Below are 14099 nucleotides of genomic sequence, written 5' to 3' on the forward strand. Positions count from 1 at the left end.
CTTTTTTTCCTGAATGTCCCGTCATCCTCTTTGAAGCTATACAATTCCTTGTGGTACATGGAATGTATCATACACTCTCTCACTTCTGAGTTTTTAAATATATAGTGCTCCTCCTGCTTCTTCCCCAGTTTGCTAAATGCTTCCTAATCTTAGTTCAAATATCGATTCATATTGAGCTTATAAACTGATCTTCACAAACCAAGTGTCTCTTCTCTGTGCTATTATTCTATGCTCATCTCTATTGTAGCACATAGTACACTATGGTAATAACTACTGTCTTCTTTTCTTTTTTTATTCTATTATATAGTAAAAGATGTATTTATTATTTATCTGAACTTTTTAAAGTTCCTTAATGATATAAATGATATTTTATTTTTTTCAGTATTCTCAAAACTTCATCAAGGGCCCAGTACTTAGGAGATATTCAATAACTGTTTCTTAAATTAAATAAGTCTACCAGAATACTTTGAATTTAACATGTAAGAATACATATTAGACATTTCTTCATCCATTCTTGAGTACTTAACAAATATTAGCTTTGAAAACTAAATGTAAAAAAATTTTCTTTTTTCCTTCTTTGGAATATATGCTAATATGAGCAAAGGCTTCTTCCACAGCAGATAAGGGGTTAAATTCCCAGTTGCTTACCAACAGCTAGTGCAAAAAGGAGTTAACAAGAATTCCTCTGTCTTATCCAAAAGATATTTGAATACTGCTCTAGAAGAAATATAGAATTGTCAAGGTTTCTTAGTGAACCTAAGAAGAACAAACACTGAGTTTTTTGTTTTCTACAAAAGTAGTTATATCTTAAACCTGAACTGAAAAAAATTCAAATTCTAAACTACATTTCAATAATTTTAGAAAGTCCTCTCTCATACTGTGCACTCTTTCCTCCTATCCACCCCTAATGAAGACTTACAGTTCATAAGAATTCATAAGTATTCCATAATGCAGTATTCTTTTGTAAGCCAAGAGGAGACTCACAAAGAATAACAATGATTTCGGAAGAAGGGAGTGAGTTATAAATGACAGTCAGTTTTATAGATTTATCAACTAGAAAGGAGAATGAAACTGTGTAGTTCCTCTATTTATGGATGAAGCTAAAAACTGCGTGGCTAGCTGTGACATATGATTAGGTTTTTGTCCAATGATTCTAGCTCATAACTTACACAACCCTTGTTATAGTCTTTTGTTACACTGTTAGGGTGCTTCAGTCTCTGGAAGCAGGCCTCAAGAAACAGCCTCTCTCTTTCTTTCTTCTACCCTCCTCTCACTTCCAGAAGACAAGTCTCTAACGTGACTATGGGTCATCAGTCCTTCATTCCAGAGTAGGGTCCTGCTGCATACTCTGGAGGAAGGAATGCTGCACAGAATGACCAAGAAGAATCTGAACAGACAGGACTTGCTGGGTTTAGATCATACCCTTTTTGTACAATCACATTTTGACATGGCTGTGCATACTTCAATCACGTACAACCAATGAAGTTTCCAAAGAAAGCCCAAAGGACAGGGTTCAGGGAACTTCTGGGGAGCTGAACATGTAGAGACTGACAGAAAGATGAAGAACTCATCCACATGCTGGGAGGGTGGTGCACCCCAACTCCACGAAGACAGAAGCTCTTGTACTCAGGACCCTTCCAGACCTCACCCTTTGTGTCTCTTCATTTGGCTGTTTATATCCTGTGAAATATCCTTCAAAATAAACTTGTAAAAGTAAGTATTGGTTCCCCTGAGTTCTATAAGCCACTCTAGCAAATTAATCAAACCCAAAGAGGGGGTTGTGGGAACTCCAACTGGAAACCAGAAGTTCTGGAGGCCTGGACTTGCAATATGGGGAGGGGAGAGGGTGGTCTTGTGGGACTGAACCCTTTACTTGTGGGATCTAACACTATCACTGAGTATATAGTGTCGGAATTTAATTGGAGGACATCTAGCTGGTGTCCACTGCTTAATATGTGGGGAGAAACCCACACACATTTGGTCACAATTGTCAAGTTTTCTTAATGAAGCTAATCCCAAAATAAGAAGAATAAACTCTGAGAGTTTGTTGTTGTTTTCTTTTTACAAAAATGGTTATGCCTTAAACCTGAATGGAAAAAAAAATTCAAATTCTAAACTTCAATTCTCTGACTTTCTCCTGTTCTCTTATTCTGTGTTGATGATTATTATTGTGGTGTGAGATTAGAAGAAACACAAGGATTGAGGGTTTTCCAAAAATATTAGAATATTAGACTTCAGAGTTTCACAGGCTAATAATTTTTTTTTTAACTTAGAAAACCAAAATAAGACCCCCACTTATAACTGCCTGTGCAGAAGTAATTTAACATAGCAGGTCCCTGAAGCTGTTATCTTCAGAAAGGTTTAGATACAAGGTTGTTCTTTGGCTAGTGATGTGGTTTGGCTCTGTGTCCACACCCAAATCTCATGATGAATCATAATTTCCAATGTTGGGTGAGGGACCTGGTGGGAAGTGAATGGATCATGGAGGTGGATTTTCCCCATGTTATTCTTGTGATAGTGAGCTCTCATGAGATTTGATGGTAACAGTATATGGCACTTCCCCCACTTGCTCGCTCTCTCCTGCCACCTTGTGAAGAAGGTACTTGCTTCTCCTTTGCCTTCTGCCATGATTGTAAGTTTCCTGAGGCCTCCTAGTCATGCTTCTTATTAAGATTGTGGAACTGTGAGTCAATTAAACCTCTTTTCTTCATAAATTACCCAATCTCAGGTAGTTTTTTTTTGTTTTTGAGATGGAGTTTTGCTCTTGTTGCCCAGGCTGGAGTGCCATGGCATGATCTCAGCTCACTGTAGCATCCACTTCCTGGGTTCAAGAGATTCTCCTGCCTCAGCCACCTGAGTAGTTGGGATTAAGGTATGTGCCACCATGCCTGGCTAATTTTGTATTTTTAGTAGAGATGGGGTTTCACCATGTTGATCAGGCTGGTCTTGAACTCCTGACCTCAGGTGATCCGCCCACCTCCGTCTCCCAAAGTGCTAGGATTACAGGCATGAGCCACCATGCCCAGCCATCAGGTAGTTCTTTATAGCAGTGTAAGAATGGACTAATACAGCTGGCATCTGGGAACCTGGCTTTTGAGAACCTTTCCTAACTGATAAGGCTGTACCTGCTTGTGCCAGCCCACTTAAGACTGTAAAATGAGATTTAGGATGTACATCTTTCCTTTTGAAAGAGTCTGGAATTGTGATTGATAAGAGGTGCCTATGTGACCAATCCTCAATTTTAAAAAACCCTGAACTCTGAAACTAAAATGGAGTTCCTGATGTACTGCACAAGTTACTGAATTTTAAAGTTCAGGATAAAAGGTATATAGGAAGGCTGAACAACATAAATTCCTCTAGACTCCTCCTGATGTTTTCTTCCATTAATAATCTGGCTATGAATCTTTAACATGTCATTGTAATAAATCTTAGCTATAAGAATGATTGAATGTTGAGCTGTATGAATCCTTCCAGGGGATCACAGAACATGTAGGTGAAAATGGAGGCTTCTGAAACACTATTAGGTAAAGACATTAAACAAGGAGAGAATCCTATCATCATCGTTTCACAAAAGTATATGTTAATAAAATTCTGCTCTTTATGTTGATTGTATGGAAACATGGAACATAATATCAGAATAGAAGGCAGAATTTTAAATGGCATAAATGTAGCATTATGAGAAGTTTATCAGACTTATTTTTTCTCATTTTGTTGCAGATCAGTGAAAATCTCATCATGAACCAGTAACGGACATGTGCTTAAGAACTATTAGGTTAATTTTTGCCTGGATATGCCTTTCCTCCAATTTACTGTCTTCTGAAACTGAAAGTACTAAAAAGAAATGTTATGTGTACAGGAATAATTTTAGAAGCTGAAACATGTAGTAAATCATTAAAAATTTCACTGAAATAGTGTATTTTTGTTATAAAGAATGGAAGAGTATTATAAATTAAAAACAAATTTATTTCTAGAAGATTTTAAGATTTGTAAAGTTTTCCTGCCAGCCAAATAACAATGTAAAACCAAACAAATGAAGACAGTCATACTTCTTTGTCATAAAACTGCTTTTATAGTTATTTCTTCATTTATAAATAGTGACATTTAAAAATTATTTATGGAAGACAACATTCATAATCTTTCACAATTACCTGAAAAGGAGCCCATCAAATCAACTCTTCCTATAGGGTGCAATGTTTTTAAAAAAACAACAAATAAAAACCTCAAATTTCATCCATTAATATATATCTGTGTTTCTGTAATTATAGTTCTTCAGGGCAATTTCTAACAATACAATATTTTTCAGATGCAAAAGGCCCCAAAATTCCATGTACCAAGATAAAAAAATACTTTCAAAACCAGAACCACACACCTTTTGCTGTAATTCTTTTACTGCAGAATCTCTATCCATGCATGCCTGCCGGAAGGCTTCATATGCTTTATTGAGTTGCTCACCAATGTTTTTATCCATTCCTCTTTGTCCTGTAGCATCACTATAAAGGACGGAGTAAATGACAGGTCTGCAAAATGATCAGGACAATTTAGATAATTACTAAGTTACATAAATCTCATTTTAAAAATACATCTTAAAGATGGTCTATAAGGTTTACCACAAACATCATAGCACCAAGTACTATAAACATAAAAGTTTCATCTAAAATCCTGACTAGAAATATTATAAAACCTTAAGTTCTATAATTTAAAAATATTCTTATTCTAATGTGCAAGGAGCAAGTGGGGTTCCAGTTCAGGAAGATGCTACTTTGAGAATAGTAATCTATAAATTTAACCTAAAAATGAGGAAATATAAAAGGCCATTTTAAATTCTTTATCATAAATATGTACAATAGGATCAGCAATGTGGGAAGGGATTTGTTTTACTAAATGGACTCTTACTCCTACTTATGAGGTGAATTCTTGCTACACTGAAATTAGAGCAAAATTAAATAGATAATAAATGTTTGTGGATGGAGTTCACACTGTTGTTATCACAGAGCAATTAAAATGTGTGAAAATGCTCTTATTTTAGCACAAAATCTAGGGAGAGCTGCTGTTGCATTGTACATTAAAAAAGAAAAATCACATCCCTTCAGTCCTACCCCCACTACCTATTAGTTTTCCAACTTCCCTGATGTTTCTGAATACAGGTGATTTGCTCAGTGGAGGTAATTTGGTTTTATAATCTCAGTTTGCATAACATCTCTTAATGACATTCCTTGGCTTTGAGCAGAAGGCTGACTAATGACTCTTGATTCTTCCTGTCCAACTGTAAAAACCACAACACATGACATTTCTCTTAATCCTCTAAAAGCCACAGACTAGACAAAGTTCTCTATTAGTTATATTGGGTACCAAGTTATTCACATTTCTCAGAATTCTTCATAATTTCAATCTCTAATCTGTCATAACATCTTTTGTTATGTCTTTGGGAATGGAGTTTTTTTAAATTTTCACATTTTCAATGGAGATACAATTCATGAAGTATAAAATCCACTATTTTAAAGTGTACACTTTGGTATTTTTTAGAACATTCATTATGTTGTGCAACCATCATCATCATCTAATTCTAGAACATTTTAATCACCCTCCCTAAAAAGGCCCATACCTATTAAGTCAGTCCCAATTCTCCTCTTCCCCCATCTCCTGGAAACCATTAAACTATTTTTTGTCTCTATGAATTTGCCTATTTTTGACACTGCATATAAATGGGATCATATATGGTTTTTGTGTCTGGCTTCTTTCATAAAGAATAATATTTCTGAGGTTCATCCATGAAGTAACATGTAACAGTACTTGATTCCTTTTTATGGCTAAATAATATTCCATTGTATGGATACACAACATGTTGTTTATTCCTCAGTTGATGGACATTTGAGTTACTTCCATGTTTTGGTTACTATAAATAAAGCTACCATGCACACTTGTGTATACATTTATTTGTGAACACATTTTCAATATTCTCAGATATACAGTTACAAGTGGAACTGCTGAATCAGATGGTAATTCTATGTTTAACTTTTTGAGGAACTGCCAATTTCCACAGAAGCCATACCATTCTACATTTCTATTAGCAATGTATAATGGTTCCAATTTCTCCCCATCAACACCAATAATTCTTATAGTCCATTTAAAAACATTACAGCCATCCTAGTGGGTGTGAAGTGGTACTCTATCATGGTTTTGATTTGTAGTTCCCTAATGACAAGCATCTTTCCATGAGCTTATTGGCTATTTGTGTATCTCTGGCAATTTATCCATTCAGATCCTGTGTCACTTGTAATAAGTGGATTATTTGTCTTTTTGTTATATTTTAAAAATTATTTATATATTCTAGAAACTAGACCCTTATCTGATATATGATTTGTAAGTGTTTTCTACCATTTGGTAGATGCCTTTTCACTTCCTGATAGCGTCCTCTGACACACAACATTTTTAATTTTGATATAGTCCAATTTACCTTTTTGTTGTTGTTGTTGCTTATATATTGGTGTCATATCTAAGAAACTGTTGCCTAATCCAGGGTGATGAAGAATTTTATAATTGAGGTTTATAATTTACATTTAAGTCTTTGATCTATACTGAGTTAATTTTGTATAAGGTGTGAGGCGGGGGTCCAGATTCATTCTTTTGCATGAGGTTAGCCAATTGTCCTGGCATTATTTGTTGAAAGGGTTATTCTTTTCCCACTGAATAGCCTTGACACCCTTGCTAAAAATCAACTGATCATAAATCACAATGTTCTTTTAAATACTCACATACAAGTAATCATTCAGCCAAAATCTTTCATTCTAAGATACTAAATACATTTATAAGTAATTTACCAGGCTTAATAAAAACAATTTACCAGGCTTAATAAAACAATTGTTTTAGATAACAATGTCATTACTTTCTGAAAAACTGAAGAAATGGCAATTTTTTGTTTTTTGAGACAGAGTCTCCCTCTGTAACCCAGGCTGCAGCGCAGTGGTGTGATCTCGGCTCACTGCATCCTCTGCCTCCTGGGTTCAAGCAATCTGCTGCCTCAGCCTCCTGAGTAGCTGGGATTAGAGGTGTGCACCACCATGCCCAGCTAATTTTTGTATTTTTAGTAGAAACAGGGTTTCACCATGTTGGTCAGGCTGGTTGCAAACTCCTGACCTCAGGTGATCCACCTGCCTCAGCCTCAAAAAGTGATGGGATTACAGGTGTGAGCCACTGTGCCTGGCCAAAAATGGCAATTCTTTATGCATTGCACTTAGGAAGTTAGTTTCTACTGATACTTTGGTAGATGAAAAAGTTGAAATCCTATTAGGATAATTAATATTGCTAGGATCTTTGCCCAGACATAGACACTATGGAAACATAAGCAATTAACATTAATATAAAGCATCACGAGTATTTCAGACACTACTTCATTCAAAAACATACTAAGGCTACTTAAAATAAATACATGAGATTAAAAATAAATATGCAAAAAGGAAAGGAAAAGCAAGTATAGGTAGTCACAGGGACTATAATATACTATAATACACTAATGCAGAAATTAGAGGTTTTAAGTAGCTAAGTGGCTAAGTCATGAACTACTGCCTTAAAAAGCGGCATGTCATGAAAAATTGTCAATGTAAACCATACCAGTACTTTTAGATCTGGGACAAATAAGAATCTTTAACTGGAAATCCATCTAGTTCCTTGCTTTGTTCTGTTACTGACTGACCCTTAGTTAAGAACCACTAAATCTTTTGGGACCAAAGTTTATTTTTCTTCAGTATGAAAAAGGTGTTTGGACTCAATTTCTAACAAACTTCCTTGTTCTACAGTTCTTGAGTCTGTGAGTTAAAAATGCATGTCTGTTCCATCAAGAAGGTGCATTCTTGTTTTTAAAAATGTAAATGCAGCTCTAAAAATAGCTGCATCACATGCAAGTAAATCAGGTGGAGCCATAACTTCAGGTCCTTGAATTAGATCACACAAATGTCACTAGGAGAGGAGCTACTGAGTAAATTCCACATGGATGCATCCTATTTCCTAAAATAAGTATGTATGCTGAAGAAATAAGTTCCAGGTTGATACAAACAAGTAAATGATACTTTTAATTCCTATTTCACAACCAAGAAGAGAATTAGGTGTCAGATCAGTGACGCTGACCAGAAAATAAGGAAAGTCTCTGGGACTCAGTTAATTAAACTGGACAGATTTCAAATATTAACACCCCGAAATTTAAAGCTATTTGTTTCTTTATTTATTTTTAGCATTTGTTAAGCATAAAATTAAAGAGGCAGCTACATTTCAATTATATTTCAGTACACCTCCTGCAAAATCTGCCAGACTCCAGGAGAATGCTTTATATTTATAGAAAGCATGCTCAAACCCAAATCTCACGGCCAAGCTCCTTCCCCAAACCCAGGAGGCTGAAGCTATAGCAATCTCTGCCTTGAAAACATTCTTCTAGTTAGGGTTTTGCTTTATTTCTGGATTTGGTTTGCTAGTTTTCTTCCACTACACGAGAAAAAAATTCTGACATCCCAGAAAGTAGCAGGGCTAGCTCAATGCAAATCATCACCTCAACCTTGTCCCCTGCAATTCTTCTGAAGCCTGGATACTCTCATCTACCCACTGTTGTCCCTCTAGCAGTAATTCCTTTTTTCCTACCCAGACCAGTGGTTCAGATAAGCAAAACTGAGGGCAGCAGGTTCTTGTCCCACCTCTCCAGCCTAGTGATTGCCCGTCGTGTGCCTGTCCACAAAGAAACACCAAGAAAAGCCTTGCTTCCTCTTTCATTGATCCTTGGTTCAATAATGAAACTGTCCTGGGGTAGGAGAGGCAGCATGAGCAAGAAAGATAATTTTCTCTTCCTTTGGTAAAGCTTCCCAGCCCTAACAAACCTTTGATTTTAATAAAATATATCCCATTACCATTCAATTCAATTAGAACAAAGTATTTGCTGGCTTATTACGTATAAGGCACCATCTGGGGAACAGCAAGGGATTCAGATATAGTGCTATCTTAAAGTTATGTTTCTTTCACAAAGTATTTTTACCAATTATTCATTTCCTATTACATATTAATATTCCTGACTGATAAGGCTCAGAAGGCTTAAACAACTTACCTATACCTATAAAGCTGTGTTACAAACTAGAGTAAATCTTCAAAATTCTTAGTTCAAGGATTGTTCATTAAAGCCAGCTGCAAAGTACTCTCCCAGGGTGTTATGGTCAACATGCTTGTTTGAGCAGAAGTGTGCTGGGTACCACTTATGCAGTGAGAACAAAACAGACATGAAATCTCCTCCCATGAAGGCACCATTAACTGTAACTTGAAGTATATAGTATATAAATATCCTAAGATATCCAAAAGGCTATAGAGTTTGGAGAGGAAAGTTCATCTAGAAGTTTAGGAAAGGCTTTGAAAGGTAGGTGGTATTTGAATAAGGTTTTGAAATATACGTGGGAATGATCTTACCCATTCTTTTTATTTAACTATCAAATAGCAGTCATCCTTTTTCAAACAAGTTTCCCACTGCTATAAAGATGTTTTTAATATTAAATAATATCAGTTCTTCACTAAAACAGGCCAGGATTATATGCATTTCTTATACATCACTCCGTTTGATTTTCCTGATCAGGACAACCCGGCAAACCTGAGACAATTCTTAAGCATAACAATGACGGTTACTATAAACATGACAGATTAGGCTAAAGCTTTTCCCATGATGCCTGAAAGCAAGTAGGAGTGGAAATAAAGAAAAGCCAAGTTCTTCAGCCTTGATTTTCTTTGTTATTAAGACAAAGACTTTGGATAATAAAGTCCCCTTCAATTTTATGATTATACAGCATTACCAAACTATACAGAGCATAAAAACTTTTCCTCAGCAAATACAGTCATTTATTTTTCCTCAAAAATGATATCATATATTTAAAAAGAGTAGGTGTTTTATTTTCATTTGTGTTATAAATTAAGCATTGATTGCAAACCAGTGCTAGGGCATTTCATTTCACAATGGTGAGAAGCAAGGAGTAAAGTTATATACCATGTTTTAGAAGAAAAGAGATGATATGATACTATAAAAATATGTGATATGAAAATAAGTGATTATAAATAATACTGTGAAAGTTACTGTGACTTTTATTTATTCAATAACATTTATGTATTCCCTCCTAAACACTTTACTAAGCAGAGTGAAAAAAAATACAGGCTTTAAATTCAGACCCCAGATCTGCAACTTCCTAGCCATTTACTGAACTTCTCTGAACATCAGTTTTCATATCATATATAGTTCGTAGGGTTACAGTAAAAATTAAGTGAGACTATATATAAAATATGTTATTTGTTCCTCAATATCCATTCTCCCCTTCTCTTATAGTACTGGTACTTCTGATTTTTAGCTGGTGTGGTCATGTGACTATGTGCTAGTCATTGGCAAATGGGTGTAACTTCCATAACAAGCTTTCCCTTTCACCTTTTTCTCTTTACCAGCTGGATGGAATGTCATGGTGGTAAGCCACCTAGAACACTGTGATGCGGGCAACACTTGTTTAACTACTGTTTTGTCCCTAAAGGAGAAGCTGAGCTGTACCTGATTGGTACAACATTCAAGACTGGTTCAGTGTTGAACACAGAGTAGGCACTCCTTTTCTCCCTGGGAAAGAGAAAAATACCCATGGTCTTTGCCTTTTTCTCCAATTAGAGCTTATAATCGAGTGAGGCAGACACACATGAAAATAATTAGCCAGAAGGTCAATTATAAATGTTTAAAAAAAAGGTTTGGGTACATCTTCATAGGGGTCTGGGTAGCACAGGTATAAGCATTGTAGGACCTCACCCAACAGTTCACTAGAGATTTAGTGAACTGTTTCATTTCATTTAAGTTTCCTAAAAAGAATAAAACTGTTGAGTAAAAAATGTAAACAAGATAAAGGCTCAACAGAAGAAACAATTAAAATAAGAAGGATTGTGAAAGTTTCACCAAGGATCTAACACTTAAACAGGTCCTGAAAGATGAGAAGAGTTTCAACACATAGAAAATGAACGGAGAAAGTACATTCATTCTGAAAGAGCAGAGGCCCTGAAAAGTCACTAATACGGTGCATTTAGCAACTGGAGTGAATACTCTGTTTATGTAAGTCTAGCTAGCATGTGTGCAGAGATGATACAGAGGTGAGGGTGCCAAGATAAGCTACAGTCGGGGTCAGCATGTATGACTGTGCTGTACTACAAAAATCCTAGGGAAGACCATACATAAAGACCAGATTGGAATGGCATCCTATAGAGCTGGAGAGTACATTGTACTGCATGAACCGCATAAAGCAGACTCAGTTATGGCTAGACTACAGTAGACCTCAAATGTCACTCTAAGAAATTTAGACTTTAACATGTTGATACAAGGAGTAATGAGGGGTTTTCAAGGAGATGATGGACACATTTTAGAAAGGTAGAATGGATACCAGCATGGACTACAAACTAGTGAGGGAGACAAAGTGAGGTCATCCCACAGGCAACTATTGCCGTATTCTAGGTAAAAGATGAACTTGAACTAGAGCAGGGGAAATGAAAGATGAGTGGATTCAAGAGACATTTCAAGAGAAGAATTAATAGGATTTGGTAGCCAACTGGATATGCACAATAGACAAGAGGGTAGCGATTCAGGTACCAGTGACTGCGTATCAGTTGGCCTGAAATGGGACCTTGGAATCTACATTCTATTTTTTTTTTTTTTTGACAGAGTTTTGCTCTTGTTGCCCAGGCTGGCTTGCCATGGCAAGATCTCGGCTCACCGCAACCTCCACCTGGGTTCAAGCAATTCTCCTGCCTCAGCCTTCCAAGTAGCTGTGATTACAGGCATGCGCCATCATGCCCAGCTAATTTTGTATTTTTAGTAAAGATGTGGTTTCACTATGTTTGTAAGGCTGGTCTATAACTCCTGACCTCAGGTGATCCACCCATCTCGGCCTCCCAAAGTGCTGGGATTACAGTGAGCCACCAAGCCTGCCAGAATCTACATCCTAATTAGCAAACTGCCTCCAGTGATTTTGTTGCAGATGGTTCACCAGCCATTATTTTTCAAAACATCCAATAGACAGTGGTGTTAGCCAGACATAAAGAGACAGAAAGAAAATTTTCAGTGGGAGAGGGAAGACACTGAATCCAGTTTTGGACACCAGTGCTAGAAGAGACATCATAATAAGGAGGAAGAAAGCACCAACTGTATTGTTATCTATAGTAAATAAATGAAAGCTAACTACGCCTTCCCTATTGTTTGTATTCTGGAAGTCTTGTTTTTAATGTCCTCTGATACTAGTGCATCCTTGAATGGTCAATTACGCCACAATCTTTTTACAAAAAAAAATGCAGAAAAAAACTATATTTTTGAAAAGAAAACAATAGAGAAAAACAATATGCTTTACTGCACCACCTTATAGCACAAAATGTACGTTTTTTTCCTACCAAAAAAAGGACAAGCCCACTTATTACTTATTTGAAGGTCAGAAGGAAAACTAGCAAATGCATAAAATAGTATATGACACTTTATTTCTGTTATTTTATGTAAAAATACTTAATCAAATAGGTAGAAATGTTATCTAATGCTCTGCTTTATTAACCTTTATATGCTGTTAAATAACACGAAAAACAACTCTGGCAGAGTATTTGAATGCATAATTTTCCTTAAGTATCTTCTACTCTACAAATTTATAAATAAATAATAAGGTAGTATTACTAATAATTTTTCAAAAGAGTGGTAGAGTTGTATTTATCTTCTGGTCTTAACCAGAAAAGTTTGAAAAAAAATATTTTCAGTAATCTCAAAAAGGTCCCCCATACACAAGACATAGGAGAAGTCACAGGCTGCACAAGATTCGTAAATGGCAAAGTTGTTTTGAAAGAAAGTAGTTAAAATCTTATGAGTTAACAGGTTAGGTGCCCCTCCAGTATCCCTGAGTCATTTACTGTATTAGAACAAAACAGCTATGGACAAAGAGAGCTCTTCCATGAAAAAAGTGGTGAAATTTGGCCAGGCCTGGTGGCTTACGCCCGTAATCCCAGCACTTTGGGAGGCTGAGGTGGGCGAATCACAAGGTCAGGAGTTCAAGACCAGCCTGGCCAACATGGTGAAACCCTGTCTTTACTAAAAATACAAAAAATTAGCTGGGCATAGTGGCAGGTGCTTGTAATCCCAGCTACTCAAGAGGCTGAGGCAGAAGAATCACCTGCACCCGGGAGGTGGAGGTTGCAGTGAACTGAGATTGCACCACTGCACTCCAGCCCTGGTGACAGAGTGAGATTCCATCTGAAAAAAAAAGAGTTGAAATTTCAAGAGATAGAAGACCTTTTCATAAAAGGGCCTAATTTCTCCTTAAATCACAGCTTAAAATTGCTGAGCAGCCATTTAGCCTTGCAAACATTCTCAATGATAAACAGGAACAGACAAAAGCCCACATAATTATAAAGCTCTTAACCACTGGCACAGGACTCTACAGCTCTTCATACTCCTTGCTTTTAATTTCCCTGAGGACACCTAGAGGCTGTTGGGCAAATGTTTGCAAGTCGCAACTTGTTTTATTAGAAGTAATTGTGAGAACTCGAATGAAAAACTAAATAAGGTTTCAGAGATTTCCAGATCTCCATTTCCAGTAATTCCCAAGATGTTTAGGTTATGACTTTAATATATTAGCTTAAAACCAGATCCAATATTTTTAATCCAGTACCATGCAACGAGTTCTTTTCTTCAGACTGTTGAATATTCCTGAAGACAAGACTACAAAAATCCTTGGGTAGTCCAACAGACCAACCTTTCAAACCTGCACCTGTGCCAAAATTACCTAACTTTCTACCCTTTTCAAGGCCACACCAGTTTACCTCAAATATGAATATTCAGACCTAGTATATTTTAATACTTGCTGTGCCACCCTACTGTGGGAAAGAAATAGTTGATTAGAAACTCAGATTTGCTGTTTTACTTCCGTCTCTGGAAAAAAAATAAAAAGACATTATAAAATAAAGACTGCAAACCAAATTTTCAACTATACCACATCTTGTGTAAAATGTACTAATTTGTCTGTTAAAGCAATTTAGATTAAGTAATCTAAATTAAAGCCTAGTCAACTAAAGATGATAAAACCAGAGTTGAA

General features: G+C 36.2%; 1 protein-coding gene across 3 annotated transcripts in view; it reads right to left on the minus strand.

The window, feature by feature from the left end:
• The window catches only part of TANK (TRAF family member associated NFKB activator), a 100521-nt gene that overhangs the window by 53512 nt on the left and 32910 nt on the right, over nt 1-14099 (minus strand). For all 3 annotated transcript variants that reach the window (XM_012440565.2, XM_012440566.2, XM_012440564.2), the window contains one exon: nt 4370-4517. In XM_012440565.2, coding sequence (XP_012295988.1) covers nt 4370-4468 — 99 coding nt within the window. In that variant the 5' untranslated portion in view covers nt 4469-4517. The remainder of the gene's footprint in view (nt 1-4369; nt 4518-14099) is intronic.

Source organism: Aotus nancymaae, unplaced genomic scaffold, assembly GCF_030222135.1.
Source record: "Aotus nancymaae isolate 86718 unplaced genomic scaffold, 86718_ANA_hifiasm-v0.15.2.pri h1tg000029l, whole genome shotgun sequence".
NCBI classification, from domain to species: Eukaryota; Metazoa; Chordata; class Mammalia; order Primates; family Aotidae; genus Aotus; species Aotus nancymaae.